Source organism: Alnus glutinosa, chromosome 8 (genome assembly GCF_958979055.1).
Source record: "Alnus glutinosa chromosome 8, dhAlnGlut1.1, whole genome shotgun sequence".
Classification (NCBI taxonomy): domain Eukaryota; kingdom Viridiplantae; phylum Streptophyta; class Magnoliopsida; order Fagales; family Betulaceae; genus Alnus; species Alnus glutinosa.
In genome coordinates this window covers 26,477,191-26,491,098 of record NC_084893.1, presented here as the reverse complement: position 1 = coordinate 26,491,098, position 13,908 = coordinate 26,477,191, and the positions used below count along the sequence as shown (strand labels likewise).

The 13,908-nt window shown below is 36.8% G+C and overlaps 1 protein-coding gene across 1 annotated transcript; it reads right to left on the bottom strand.

The window, feature by feature from the left end:
- Positions 1-9,489: 9,489 nt before the first annotated feature.
- Positions 9,490-13,541, bottom strand: LOC133876309 (uncharacterized). The gene is made up of 3 exons (XM_062314585.1): positions 12,818-13,541; positions 11,939-12,531; positions 9,490-11,727 (listed from the first exon to the last, which is right to left on the bottom strand). Exons 1-3 carry the CDS (start codon positions 13,539-13,541, stop codon positions 9,490-9,492), a joined length of 3,555 nt encoding a protein of 1,184 aa, XP_062170569.1.
- Between the last annotated feature and the right edge of the window lie 367 nt (positions 13,542-13,908).

Sequence of the window (13,908 nt, the reverse complement as noted above, 5' to 3'; positions counted from 1 at the left end):
GATGGGATTCTATCTACGATCAGATGGGAGGTTAAATCGAGATTGATAGCCAAATTCCATTACTTTTCAGGATCCGACATTAATCCTCTCATACCTACTAATTGATGTACTTGAGATCCATTTCCTCTAGCTCCCGAAAAAGACATTATATGTATTTTTGTATGGGCTGAGTCTGGATGTCTTTCTTAATGCTGTATTGCGTTTCTGTAAGGTGTTTGGTTCCAGTCTAGCTCTGCGTAGCTAGTTGGATTCTTGCCGGAGCTTATGCCTTTTGTTTTTGGGGTTTTGTTCGGGTTGTTGTTTTGAGTTTTAGTTGTTTTTTGTTGGGCACTTTGTTTTCGGTGTTTACTGGAGTGTTGTAAGCTTGTGTTTGGTTTATAATGATTTTATTCATACAAAAAAAAAAAACTTTTGATAGGAAAATTATTTTTATCAGATTCGATAATGTGCCACATTTTTAATAAGCAAAAACTTTTCAAGCCTTTTAATAAATAAATAAATAAAACCTAAGTTAGGTAATTTAAGGATGAACAATTTTGTAAAGTAACTTGATCTTCGTAATTACACTTTCAATCGACCTTTTAGTAATGTCTGCACTTTTGTTGTCTTTTTCAAGTGGGGTTGCCATCTTTAATGTGAGCTTGTGGCAACTTTTCGTGACCTTTCGTCGTTTCTTGCGCAAAGGGAAAGGCTGAAAGGGGGATTTGTTTGAAGATATCCCTTTAGTTCGAATCTTGTGAGTTGTGAGTGTAATTTGATTGCCAAGTCGTAATGAAAAGGATTGGCAACTAATTAGGTAAAGTTTTGTCTTCGTGCATTTATTTTAATTTCACTGGGTTGGAAAAGCTTCAGCAATTAAATGAAGTTAATACACGGCTCCAATTTCCCAAGTATTTCAATATTTCTATTTTAAAAGAGATATCATATATTGTCACCTAAGTAGGAGTAGGTAGAATCCGCAAAACCTACCCCGTACCCGCAACCCTACCCCGCCTTGCCCCGTAGAACATTGATTTTTCGGTTTTTATTGCGAGTATCGATTCAAATATGAGAGATCCGCATAGGGCGGGGCAAGGAGGAGAGGGGAGAGGAGGGTTGGGGGTCCTGGTTTTAAAAAAAACCAGGGACACGTCCCGCCCCGCCATACATAATAAAAGAACAAGTAAAAAAAAAACCCTACCCCCTTACTTAACCTAGCACCGTAGGAGCGCCCCCCCCCCCCCCCCCCCCCCCCCCCCCTCTTCACTTTTCCATTTCTTTTCTTCCTAGCACTGCAGCACCCCCACGGCCCCTTCCCTCTTCTCTTCATTTTTCTCCTCTCCTCTCTTCACAGCCTCCTCTCACAAAACACTCACAAATTGTCATACTAACATGTCCTTCCCTCCACTTAAACAAAAGCTTCGGAGGTGGTGTGCTGCTATTCATCCTCTTCAACACTGTCCGGAGGATTTTCTAGAAGTAGAGCCCTCAATGACAGAGAATTAGAGCTTCATGCTTTCACAGAATCCCAGATGTCGACTCTCGTTCTAAGGCATCGAAATTGGGTATTTTCACTTTGTTTTCTCTGTTGGAAATATGGTTTTTATTTCATTGTTTGATATCTTCGTATATGATTTTGTTGGAAATTTTCAGAGCTTCAAAAAGACTCGCCACGCCCCTTGTCAAACCTGCACCCCCGGCCTCACACATACCCTCCCTGCATGTACCCGCACCGCACGATTTTCCCCTAAAATATGCAGTTCACTGGTTCAAAAAATACAACCCGTAGGGCTACGGGGCGGGGGCAAAAAGGGCAGAAAATCGCCTCACCCCGCCCCTTGCCCACCCCTAACCCCAAGACATAACTCCTAATGACTTTTGTCCATGTAGTAACTTTTACTTTTATTTAAAAAAAAAAAAAAAATGTTAGCTAGGGGACCACTTTGCCACATGGATAAGGTGGTCAAAAGTTGTGCCTTAAGGTGGCAAAAGATCATATCTAATTTGAATAATATTTTTTTTTCTGAGTAATGCAATAGATATATTTTTTATCCGTTTTTTTTTTTTTTTTTATCTTTTTTAAATTGATGTAATTTTTAAAATTATCATTATATTTAGAATGAATTGATTAGAGATGTGTTATACATCTTCACATGATTCTTTTCACGTTTTTTTAACTTTTTAAAATTATCATTAGATCTGTGAGATTATGTTTGGAATATACATAAATTTCACATATCCAATAATAATTTTAAAAAGTGTGAGAATGAGAAAATAACTATGAGAAAAAATAATTTTTTTTTTCAAATTTATAATTAAATATGTATAATTCACGTGTAGGCATATATAGCTTCTACAAATCCAATAATAAAATTAAAAAAGAAAAAGAGTTGGATAAAAAACAGACAAAAGTTGAAAAGCAGTAGATCTCTTTCTTTTCTTTCCTTTATTTTATTTATTTATTTATTTTTCTTTTTGAAAGCTCTACAGCATGATTTTTCCCATCCACGTAAATGACAAACCAATATATATATATATATATATATATATATATATATATATATATATATTATATTCCCACTTCGTAATCAAAGGACATCCTGAAATTGTACATCCCAATCATTTGTTCCACTTGGCGATTCTCAAAATCTTCTTGCCTGCGTCACGGCCTTAATCCTGTTATGGACAAGCTGCTTTTAGTCATTTACTTTTTTTTTGAACGGGACTAGAACTTTCATTAATAAAAGCTCAAAGGTAAATACAACAGCTTAAAGGCAAATACAACAGCCCGAAGGCAAAACACCCAGCCCCAAAGCTAGAAACACAAGCCCGTAGGCTCAAGGTAGTGGCCAAAGATAAAGAATCTCTAACCACTAAGCTAGAAAAAAACTTAGTTTGAAGCAGCTACCTAAGCAACAAAACTAAAATTACATGAACATACAAATGAGTCATCTTTTAACACTCAAGCACAACTCAACTAAAATAAGAGAACCTGGTCTAGCATTCATGCCACCTAAAATGTCTAAGTAATATAAAGTTTATTACAAAGGTAAGCTGTGAAAGATAAGAATATACAGAAAAAAAACAACAAAACTGCCAGAAAACCACAAAAATAGCAGATCAGAAAATGACGTCTTCAGAGCCGGCGCCTGCAAAGCACGCGCCATCATCAGACGCCCTCCAGCAGCGGACGACAACCATAACCACCGGTTGACACCAGCCACCACCGCACACGACAGGCAGTGGCCCTCACGCGCAAGAAACAGAAGAAAAGCACCCAGGCGCGTGCTGACCACGCGCCGAGCAGGGGGCACCACCACGGCCATGGCTGAACACTACCCGACCGGAAGAAGCCGACGACCACCACGGAAGAGCGCGTGATGAGAGAAATCTAGCTGAAAGCCACAGATCTAGCTCTAAAGAAAATCGCAAATATTACACAGCCAGCCATAACCTTCACTAGAAAAAACTCACCAGATGACACTTCCTTCTACCCACAGCAGATGTAGTTTCTGCCAGAAACCAAGAAAAACAACAGAAGGAAAAAACAGGAAAAAGCTCCATAGCTCAAAAGCTAGGAGAAACCACAGCCACCACCGGCCAAAGCCAGGGGGAACAAAATCCACAGCCCAAGAGGCTGGGAAGCAACTAGCCTCCACTGGTTCACACCAGGGAGGGCAAAAACCACCCTTGCCTAAAGCTAGGGGGGACAGATCCGGGAGGAGGGAGACGAAAAGCCTCCCTCCCCCGGCACAAAGACACCAAATCTAGCTTTCTCTCTGTAGAAAAGTAAGCGAGCCCTCAAGAGAAGAGAGAGGGTCATTTACTTGACCAAAAACAAGGTTAAAGAACTAGGGTAATTTATTTATTTTTTATTTTTTACAATAATTGTATATATTTTGTATAATAAAGTTGATGTGAATTTTTATTTTTTTGTGAAAGTGAACAAAAAAAAATGTGTATAATTATTGTGAAAATCATTTCCACATCAATTTTATTATACAAAGTGTGTACAATTATTTTACATAAAACGTTACTTTAAGAGATATAACTCTAACGTCCCGGCCTTAAGTAGCAAAAGCATTTAGTTAATATGTTGTATCAATAAATCACTAATACCTTAAAACACTAATAAAAACTTCTCTTAATTTTATTTTTATTTTATTTTTTTTTTAAAAAAATAGTTGCTTTATACTTCTCTATTTAAATAAACTCTATGATAAATTCACTTTATTCTTTTCATGTACTATTTAAATATTCTCTTAAAAAATTATTTAAATATTCTTTCAAATAAATGTTAAGGAAAAAATAGAAGAAATAAATGAAAGAGAAAGCCTTTTTTGATAAAAATAATGGCAAGGAAAGCAAAAGTTTTACCCTAAGGTTAACTTTTATTTTATGGAACATCAAGAGAGTATGTTACATGTGGCATTTTTTTTAAGTTTTTTTTACATTTAAAGAAAAAAAATAATAATTTAAAGAGCTGTTGCTGGTGCGCTTAGATAGAGAATTCAATCGCACTAAATATAATTATACAACGCATATCCGCTTAGTCTCAACCTTAATTAGGCTTGATTAGGGTGATTATCAAAATATAAAAATATTGAATGTACTTTTTGGTGGAGGTTGGAAATGGGGATATAAAAAAACAAACACTAAAAGAATTGAAAGGGACATAAGTTGTGGAATAGAATTTGGCACAAACATATTCCTTTGATATTTGTTATGACTCCAAATTCTCATCTTATCGTGAGAAACTAAAGGATTATCGGAAAAGTTCTTTTTTCATTTACAAGGTAATTAATATATATAGGTTTTTTTTTTTTTTCTAATTAATTAATATATAGGTTGATCGAGGATAATATGATACTTTGGATGTAGATCATAAGTCCAACCACCTTAATCCCTGTCTCTTTTTCTATTTATTTTATTATGAGTTTTCTATATGGCATCCCGTTTTCGATCACGAGAATTTTATTATTTTATTTTTTGTTATTATTATTTTTATTTTAATGTTCTTTATCTTCTCCTATCATTGTTTTGTCTCTGATTTCCACTTAATATCCGAGGACAAAACTATATCTACGAGAGTCCATTTTTTTAGCCTACCGTGATTATTATAACCCAGAACATCATTTTGGATGTTCTGGCCGAGTTGCTTTAATTTTCTAATCTTTGTCAACGTGTGATGTGTGTGAGTCGGATGTAAGATTTTGCATTCAACTCACATCACATAGCGGCATAGCAACCCAACCCATGTTCCAATTCTCTTAATTTGTCCTAAAACAAAAATCATTCATTCATCGATTTTGATCATTTTCTTTTGCCGCAACTTTTTTTTTTTTTATCATTATTATTATCCGTGCAACTTTATTAACCACATGTGACATCATATATATATATATATATATATATATATATATATATATATATATATATATATATATATATATATATATATATATATATATACACACATACACATACACATACGGTTAAAATTTAAAATTTATAAAATAAAATTTTAATCATGAAATAACCTATCTCTATTTTTACTAATAATTTAAAGAAGATAAATGAGTAAATGAATCCCATTAAAAGTTAACAATCTTAGACTAGCCCAAAAAAAAAAAAAAAAAAATCACTAAAAAGCTAATTAAATGAGCTACCATCCAAATATCATTTTTAGGGTTAAAAGATCATATAACTCTTAGATAACTCTACTCTAATAAAGTTCTTAAAATCTTATAATAATTAAAAAGGGCGAGGCAAAATATATATAGTTGCATGGAATCTTTCTGACCAGAGCAGTCCATTTGGCATGTTGCCCGATTGATTGATTGTCATGTGACTCATGTGAAGGTCATTTATATATATTCAAAGCATGTGAAGGTCATTTTTTTTTTTTTTTAAAAAAAAAAAAAAAAAAAAAAAAACATATAATGGGAGAAGCCCAAGCCTTAACGTATGCTTGCAAACCGATCCATTAATTTTTTTTTTTCTTAGCATTTAGGGAAACCGCTTCATTTATCCCTAAATTATTAAGTAATTTTTAAATCCTTTCGATTATTCCTTACTTTTTAGCGTCTAACATGTAAAATATTTATTTTTACTCCCGTAACATTTAATTTTAAAAATACAATTATGTTCTTAGTTAAAAAATTAATAAAAACAAAAAATAGGACTACCCACAGCCGGCGTCTGTGGGCTGTTTTTTTTTTTTTCACCTTTTTTTTAAAAAAAATATATATTGTAAAGAAATATTTTGATCATTTTTGTTTTGTTCGTTAAAATATAACAAATAGAGTGACTGAAAGATCAAAATCACATCATAGCAAATTTTTAAAGTTTTGGAAGACATTGAACATTGTTTATTAATTTAAGGAGTGTGAAACTTTTTCGTATCCATCCTTATTAGTACGTAGCAGAGCGCGGAGTCATATGGAGACATGAGGGGCCATGGCCCTTTTTTTAAAAAATAAATAAATATTGTAAAGATATATTTTGATCATTTTTGTTTTGTTCGTTAAAATATAAAAAATATAGTGGCTGAAAGATCAAAATCACATCATAGCAAATTTTTAAGTTTAAGAAGACATTGAACATTATTTATTAATTTAAGGGGTATGTGAAACTTTTTCGTATCCATCCTTATTAGTACGTAGCAAAGCGCGGAGTCATATGGGGACGCGAGGGGCCATGACCTTTTTTTTAAAATAAATAAATAAATAAATAAAATTATTGAGTTCTTGAAGTGATGGCTAATGGCGTAGGGGGCTGATGTATTGAAAAAAAAAAAAAGGGTACTAAAAAAAAAGAGAGAATATTTTCAAACTGGGCTGATTAGCATTTCTTGTTTTAATTTGTTTCATACTAGTCTACATATTATATAAAGACAATTAAAAAAAAATAATAATAAAAAAAATCTTGTCGTTATATTTTAGTTTTACTATATGAATTTTTTGCTCCGCCACATGATATTATTAGGTGATAAGTTTGGCAAATAAGGGCTTAATTTGCTTCAAAAGAAATCTTGGATGAAAAATGCTATTTTTATTTTTTTTTTTTTTTTCTGTCAAATTCTCGTTCAATTCCATTCATATTTTGTTAAAAAAAAAATTTAATGATATATTTGAAAAGGCTAGAGTATAACAATAATTGTTAAAGATGAGAGGTAGGCCTTTGTTTAATTAATCTTTTCTCTTTTAATTTGGGTGCTCAAACCCAAACTTGTTTCATCCTAGCAACTAGCGAGGCTGGTATTAATGTATCGTAGCCAACCATGATGGACTTTATTTAGATAGGCCGGCCGGCAGATGGGGTCTATAAATTAAGGCCGTTAATAAATTCACACAGCGTGAGCTTGGATCATTAAGCTTTGGGTAAAAGCATGTTATGGACTACACTTAAGGCTGAGCATGGGGGAGAGAGAGCGGGGATGGGGTTTTTTTGACCCCGCCCCGCAAGGGGAACTTGCACCCCATGAAAAACCATCTGCACCCATGCGGGGCAGGTAGGGATGGGGCGAGGATGAACGGGACGGGAATTCGCTGGTATACGGGAATCCTCGCAGTTTTTTTTTTTTTTAAAAAAATACCACTGGGACAAGTTGGGTTAAATAAATTGTTCAAAAAATACATGAATCGTGTCAAAGCCCACAAAACAAAACCAAAAGTCCACTCAAAAGAACCCTAAATTCAAATTACCCAGAAGCACAGTTCTGATAATAAACTCCCAAAAAACACTTCCACAACTTTTCCCCCCAAACCCAAATCTTTACTGATCGATCATCATCATCAGCGTACTCGATCATGTAGCTCATGCTTCAAATTTTACCACAAATAAAAAAGGTAACGAAAAGAAGTACTAAAAAGTACCAGAAAGGCATAGGAATGATGAGCCTCTAGTGGGAAGCAAAAAACCTGGAGGGACTTTGAAAAACAAAATTATAGCCCAAGTGGGTTGCGATAATCTTTCCCCAAACGGAGACAAATGCCAGTCCCAAGAGATATATTCCAAACAAAGACCGACCTCCTTATCATTGAAACAACGGCACAGGGGAAAAAAAAAAATTAAACCAAAATCAACGTATATACAGGCTAGGCATCGTCGAACAGAAGAAAAAAACCAAAAATTGAAACGGAAAATGTACCGATTAGGCAATTAGGTGAGGGTTGCAGTGGCCTTTTCCTTCCTTTGCTGCGGATGTGTCCATGCGTGCGGGGAGGCGCTGCCGCGCTGTGCTTCAACCTTCAAAGAGAAAGACTAGCAGGCAGCAGGTGACTAGGTGAGGGCGTGAGGGCCGATGATGCGAGTGGGGTGCAAGCCATGCGGCGCTCTGCTGCTTAGGGAGTTAGGAAACTTAGGGTTAGGTTGGAAGGAAAGTAAGAAAAAAACTAAGAAAGTGAAGTTTTTATCGTTTTTAGTGTTTTTTTTTTTTTAAAAAAATAAAATAAAATTGCGGAGCGAGGAGGGGACTCGAGAATTTTCAAGCCCCCCCCCCCCCCCCCCCCCCCCCTTGAAACCCGCATCGCTCAGTGCGGGGGGCCCAAATAAGGTCCCGTGGCTCGCACTATGGGTGCGGTTTTTAGGCTTTGCGGGGCAGTGCGGGTATTACAGAGATTTGCCCATTGCTAACTACACCATTGCTTAATCAGGCAGTATGGCCGCCGGCCGGGGTAGCCCACTACAAGTTATTTTCTTATTCTTGTTATTATTATTCTTTTCAATTTTTACTCAATTTAGTTTATTAAATTGACATATCCATTGAGCATCTTTAGTAGAAATAGCTAAAATATCTACTGAAAAAGTATAAATTTTATTTTAACTACTCACTTTATTATACACATTCCAACAGATTCTTTATTCTGCTTTCTATTTATTCTTTAATATTTTATATGGGAAAGGGTGTGAAAGAGAGGGAGAGAGATGGAGAGTGAAAGAAGGAAATTGAGAAAAAATAAAATAAAAATAAAAAATTCTTTGTAGTGTGAATAGTGAATAGACAGAATGGTCTATATATTTAGAGCATCAGCAGAATAGGCAGAATATAATTTTTCTTTCTAGTGTGAATAGTAAATAAGCAGAAGAGCCTATTCACTATTCACACTACAAACAGTTTTTTATTGTTTTTTCTCTCTTCATTTTCTTTTTTCACACACACTCTCTCTCACTCTTTCTTTCACACTCTCTTCCACACAAAATAATATTTAAAGAAAATAAAGAGTAGAATAGAAAACCTGTTGGAGAGATTATAAAAAAAACAGTAACTAAAGTAGATAATTATACTTTTTTAATATCTACTTTAGCTATTATTGTTGGAGATCGATGCTTTTTTTTTTTTTTTTTTTTTTTTTAAGAAAAGACGGGATCACATGTCCAATAGTGATCCCGGCCCAAATTTATTAGATAAAAGCCTCACTTTTGGCGGAGGAATACCATGATAACATCCAAAAATCACAGGATTTACAAAGAAAAACATCCCATGAAAACCAAAATAAAAAACCCAACTCACTTTATTCTTAAGCAAGGTAGACCACATTTATCGACCCGTAAAATACCTTTGAGCTCCTTGGGAATATTATTCGAAGTATAATCTTGCGTAATCCCTGCACTACCACGTTTACTGAGCCAGTCCGCAGCTTGGTTACCCTCTCTAAGCACATGGTTAAACCGAGAATTCAGGCCACTGAGAAGAATAACTATTTCCTCCCAAAAATCCTCCAAATACCAAACCCGACAACTACCTTTCTCGAGCCAATTCACAAGCAAAGATGAGTCCAGTTCAACAACAATATTATGTAAACCCATCGCCTTACATTTTCGCAAACCAATAAGGACCCCCAATAATTCTGCTTTATTATTAGTACCAATACCAATATATTCCGAAAAAGCAAAGACTAAATTACCTTTATGGTTTCTAATCAGACCCCCTGCACCTGATATCCCCGGATTCTCCAAACTACTGCCATCCGTATTTAATTTGAACCAACCCAGCTCTGGCTTCGCCCAAGCAACGGCAGTGAATTTACTTTTCGCAGGAGAAACAGTGGGCAGATTTAATTCTTTAAGAATTGCTTGATCACGATGATGCAGATTACCTGTATCCCTGAGCCTCAAACCAACCCAATGAATCCAGTATTTAACCTTCCGCCACAAAACATTAAAGCAATCTTTTTGTCCCTCCATACGGGCCGAACATCTCCATATCCATAAATTCCAAGTAATGATACAAGGAATCAACCCAATCAAATTACCAACCTTTGTAGATTTTTTGGATCTACGAAACCAAGCTTCAACAGTACTTAACCAAGACCTAGTAGCCACATAAGGTATACCCAGGAAGCTAGAGCACATTTTCCAAAGGTTAGCCGCAATCTTGCCACTATAAAGCACATGATCCAAGTCCTCAACGGCACCCTGTGGACAACATTCACATTTTGAGGCTATAGAGACACCAATACGCCTTATCCGGTCGTCCACACTCAAGCTATTAGTCATTGCCTTCCACATAATAACTGAAATTTTTTTTGGTAGAGCAGAGTGCCAGATCCAGTTCGTCCATTGGTGCTTTGAAACCGAAACACGAAGCCAGTCCCAAACACTTTTTGTTGAAAATCTCCCATCCCTATTGCCAAGCCAAATTAACCGATCCATTCCTGGTTTAGTTCCATCAACCTGAGAAAAAATATCATCAGCAACCTCTTGACCCACTAGCTGAACAACCAAGTCCACATCCCAACTATGTTCAACCATGCAATCTTTTATTTTCAATAACGGCAAATCAGATATCTGAATCTTCTGACATAAAGGACCCGAATCCATCCACTTGTCCCGCCAAAATGATAGGTTCCCATCCTTGACACGCCAAACGGACTTGTCAATAACCAGGGGAACGGAATTAATAAGCATTTTCCAAAATCTAGAGCCTTTAGAGGAATCCACAAGGGAAATATGGTGGTTTTTCACGTATTTTGCTTTAAAGAAACGAGACCATAAGGAATCCTCCGAGAGGAATTTCCAGGCAAATTTGGATTGAAGAGAGCTGTAAACATCCATAATATTTCTGATCCCCACACCGCCTTCATCCACGGGCCTACAAACCGAATCCCAACTCACCCATTTCCTCTTTGGCTTTCCATCAGACGCACCCCAGAAAAACGTGCTAAAAAGACGGTTGATCTTCCCAAAAATTTGCTTGGGAACAGGTAAGACTGATAATAAATGCACCGGCAAACTTGAAAGAACGTGCTTAATCAGAAGTAATCTGGCACCAGCAGAAAGGTATCTCATCTTCCAACCCTCAATCTTTTTAGAAATTTTAACTAACAAATCATCAAAATACCAAGCTTTAACCTTACCAGGGAAAATAGGAACCCCCAAATAACGCGTCGGGAAAATCCCCAACGAAAAACCAGAAATCCGAATCAGCTCATGACGCCTAGCATCTGGAATACGGTTAGAAAAAAAAATAGAAGATTTCGAGGCGTTGACTACTTGACCAGACCACTGGGCATAGATATCAAGAACTTCTAAGATGCTCCTCACATCTTTCTTTCTACCAGTCGAAAAGATGACCATATCGTCCGCATAAAGCAGATGGGATATTAAAGGGCCTTTTCTAGGCTGTAAATAGTGTCCAATAGTCCCATCCTGAACTTTCTTCCGCAATAATCTAGAAAACACCTCCTCCACCAAAATAAATAAATAAGGGGATAAAGGGTCCCCCTGGCGAAGACCCCTACCAGCCTTAAAAAAACGTTTGGAAGTGCCATTCATCACCACAGAGAATCAAGAAGAAGAAACGCAGTTGGAGATCAACTTACAAAACCCCAAGGAAAACCCAAACGCATTCAGCACTTGCATTAAAAAAGCCCAATCTATTGTATCGTAAGCCTTGGCAATATCAATTTTCATCATAATGTTACCCCCCCCGAATTGGTTTATTAATGTCTTGTACCAGTTCCTGAGTAAGGCTTATGTTCTCAAAAATACTTTTGCCAGGCAGAAAGGCTCCTTGCTCTTCAGAAACCAAGCGACACAAAACAGCAGATAATCGATTCACAATCAGCTTAGAACATATTTTATACACAACCGAGCATAGGCTAATAGGCCTAAATTTATCAAAGGAACTTGGGTCCGGCACTTTCGGAATTAAAACAATAAAGGAAGCGGTGTAATACCTCGGAAAAGCAGTACCTGCAAAAAAGTCCTTGACTGCCTCTACCAAGTCTGTCTGAACAAAATCCCAACAATGTTGAAAAAAACCAGAAGTAAAACCATCTGGGCCCGGGCTGCTAGTAATCGGGATATCAAACAAAGCATCTTGAATTTCTTGCTTTGTTGGGCTCCGACATAAATTCAAATTTTCCGCTTCCCTCACCTCTTCTTGGATTATATCTGATAAACTAAGCACCGACTCCGAAACCCTGCGACTCAAAAACTCAGCAAAGTGAACTACCGCTTCATTATGAATCTCTTTCGGCATAGATAGCATTCTACCATCAGGGAGTTTCATCGAGTTAATAATATTCCTCTTCCTAGTCTGCAAAGCTGCAAAAAAAGAAGCATTAACCTCCCCATGCCCTATCCACGTATTTTTAATTTTTTGAGCAATTCTGGTTTCCTCTCATTTCATCCAAGTACTTAATTCCGCTTGAGCCTCGAGCATATCCGCTTCCACTTCTTGTGAATAAGCCTCTTGCAATTGATATTCCTTTTGCTCAACTTTTTCCTCCAGACATTTTAAGTGCATCGTAGTCCAACCAAAAACCTCACGATTCCAACTTCTAAGAGCATTTTTAACTTTTTTTCAGTTTATAAGCAAGTTTCCACAAACCAGCTCCCTCCACTTCCTCCTTCCATAGATTATGAACAAACTCCCCAAAACCTTCATGCAACGTCCACATCTGTTGGAATCTAAAAATGCTAGGACCATACCTTTTATTCGGGCTCTCCAACCGAAGCGATATAGGCGCATGATCTGACGATTTACGAGGTAAATAATTCAAAGAAACCGTCGACCATCTATCCAAAAGCCTTGTATTACACAAAGCCCTATCCAAACGAGCCCAACTACGAGACAAACCTCCACGCCCATTACACCAAGACAGTTTGTTTCCAGAAAAAGGCACGTCAATCAGCCCACCATTTTGAATAAAAGAGGAAAATTCTTCCATTGCCCTTGGCAGACGCGGACATCCTCCTCTTCGCTCCCCATCATGACGGATAGTATTAAAATCGCCTATGAGGATCCAAGGCATCTGCAAAACTCCAAAAGACAGAAGACAATCCCAGAGCTGCCTTCTCTCCATGTAATTACATTTGGCATAGACAGCAGAAATGAGTAATGAAGAATTAATTATAAAAGTAACCTGCTGATTTGACTCCTGAAGAATATTCACTTGAACCTCCTCTTTCCAAAATATCCACAATTTACCGCCTGAATCACCATTAGCATAAGATGCATCAAAATTCAACATACCTTGCCAACGTGCAAGTTTACAATCCTGACGAAAAGGCTCCGCAATAATTAAAATCTTCGGCTTTAACACTTTAAGCATAGTACGTAATCTAGTCTTCGAGGAGCCGAGACCTCGACAATTCCAAAACAGCAGGTTGTCTAACATTGATCAATCCGTTCAGGCCTGCTTGGAGCCTGTGAAGAACTGCGTAGCTTCATCCTAGACCTCAGTTTTGGTTTCAAACTTTCAGTATCCGAAACACCATCTTTTTCTTTCGCAAAGTGCGGTAACACACTTACTCCCTCGGAATCTGAAACAGACCCTGATCTCCTCATCACCGGTTTGGTAACTTTTTCAACACTCCTCCACCCCAGATTTTTGTTGGCCAATTCCTCAACATTATCATCTAGTTTCTCCAATATAACACCATCTAGAGAGCCATTTATAGATGTAGTCTCACGCTCCT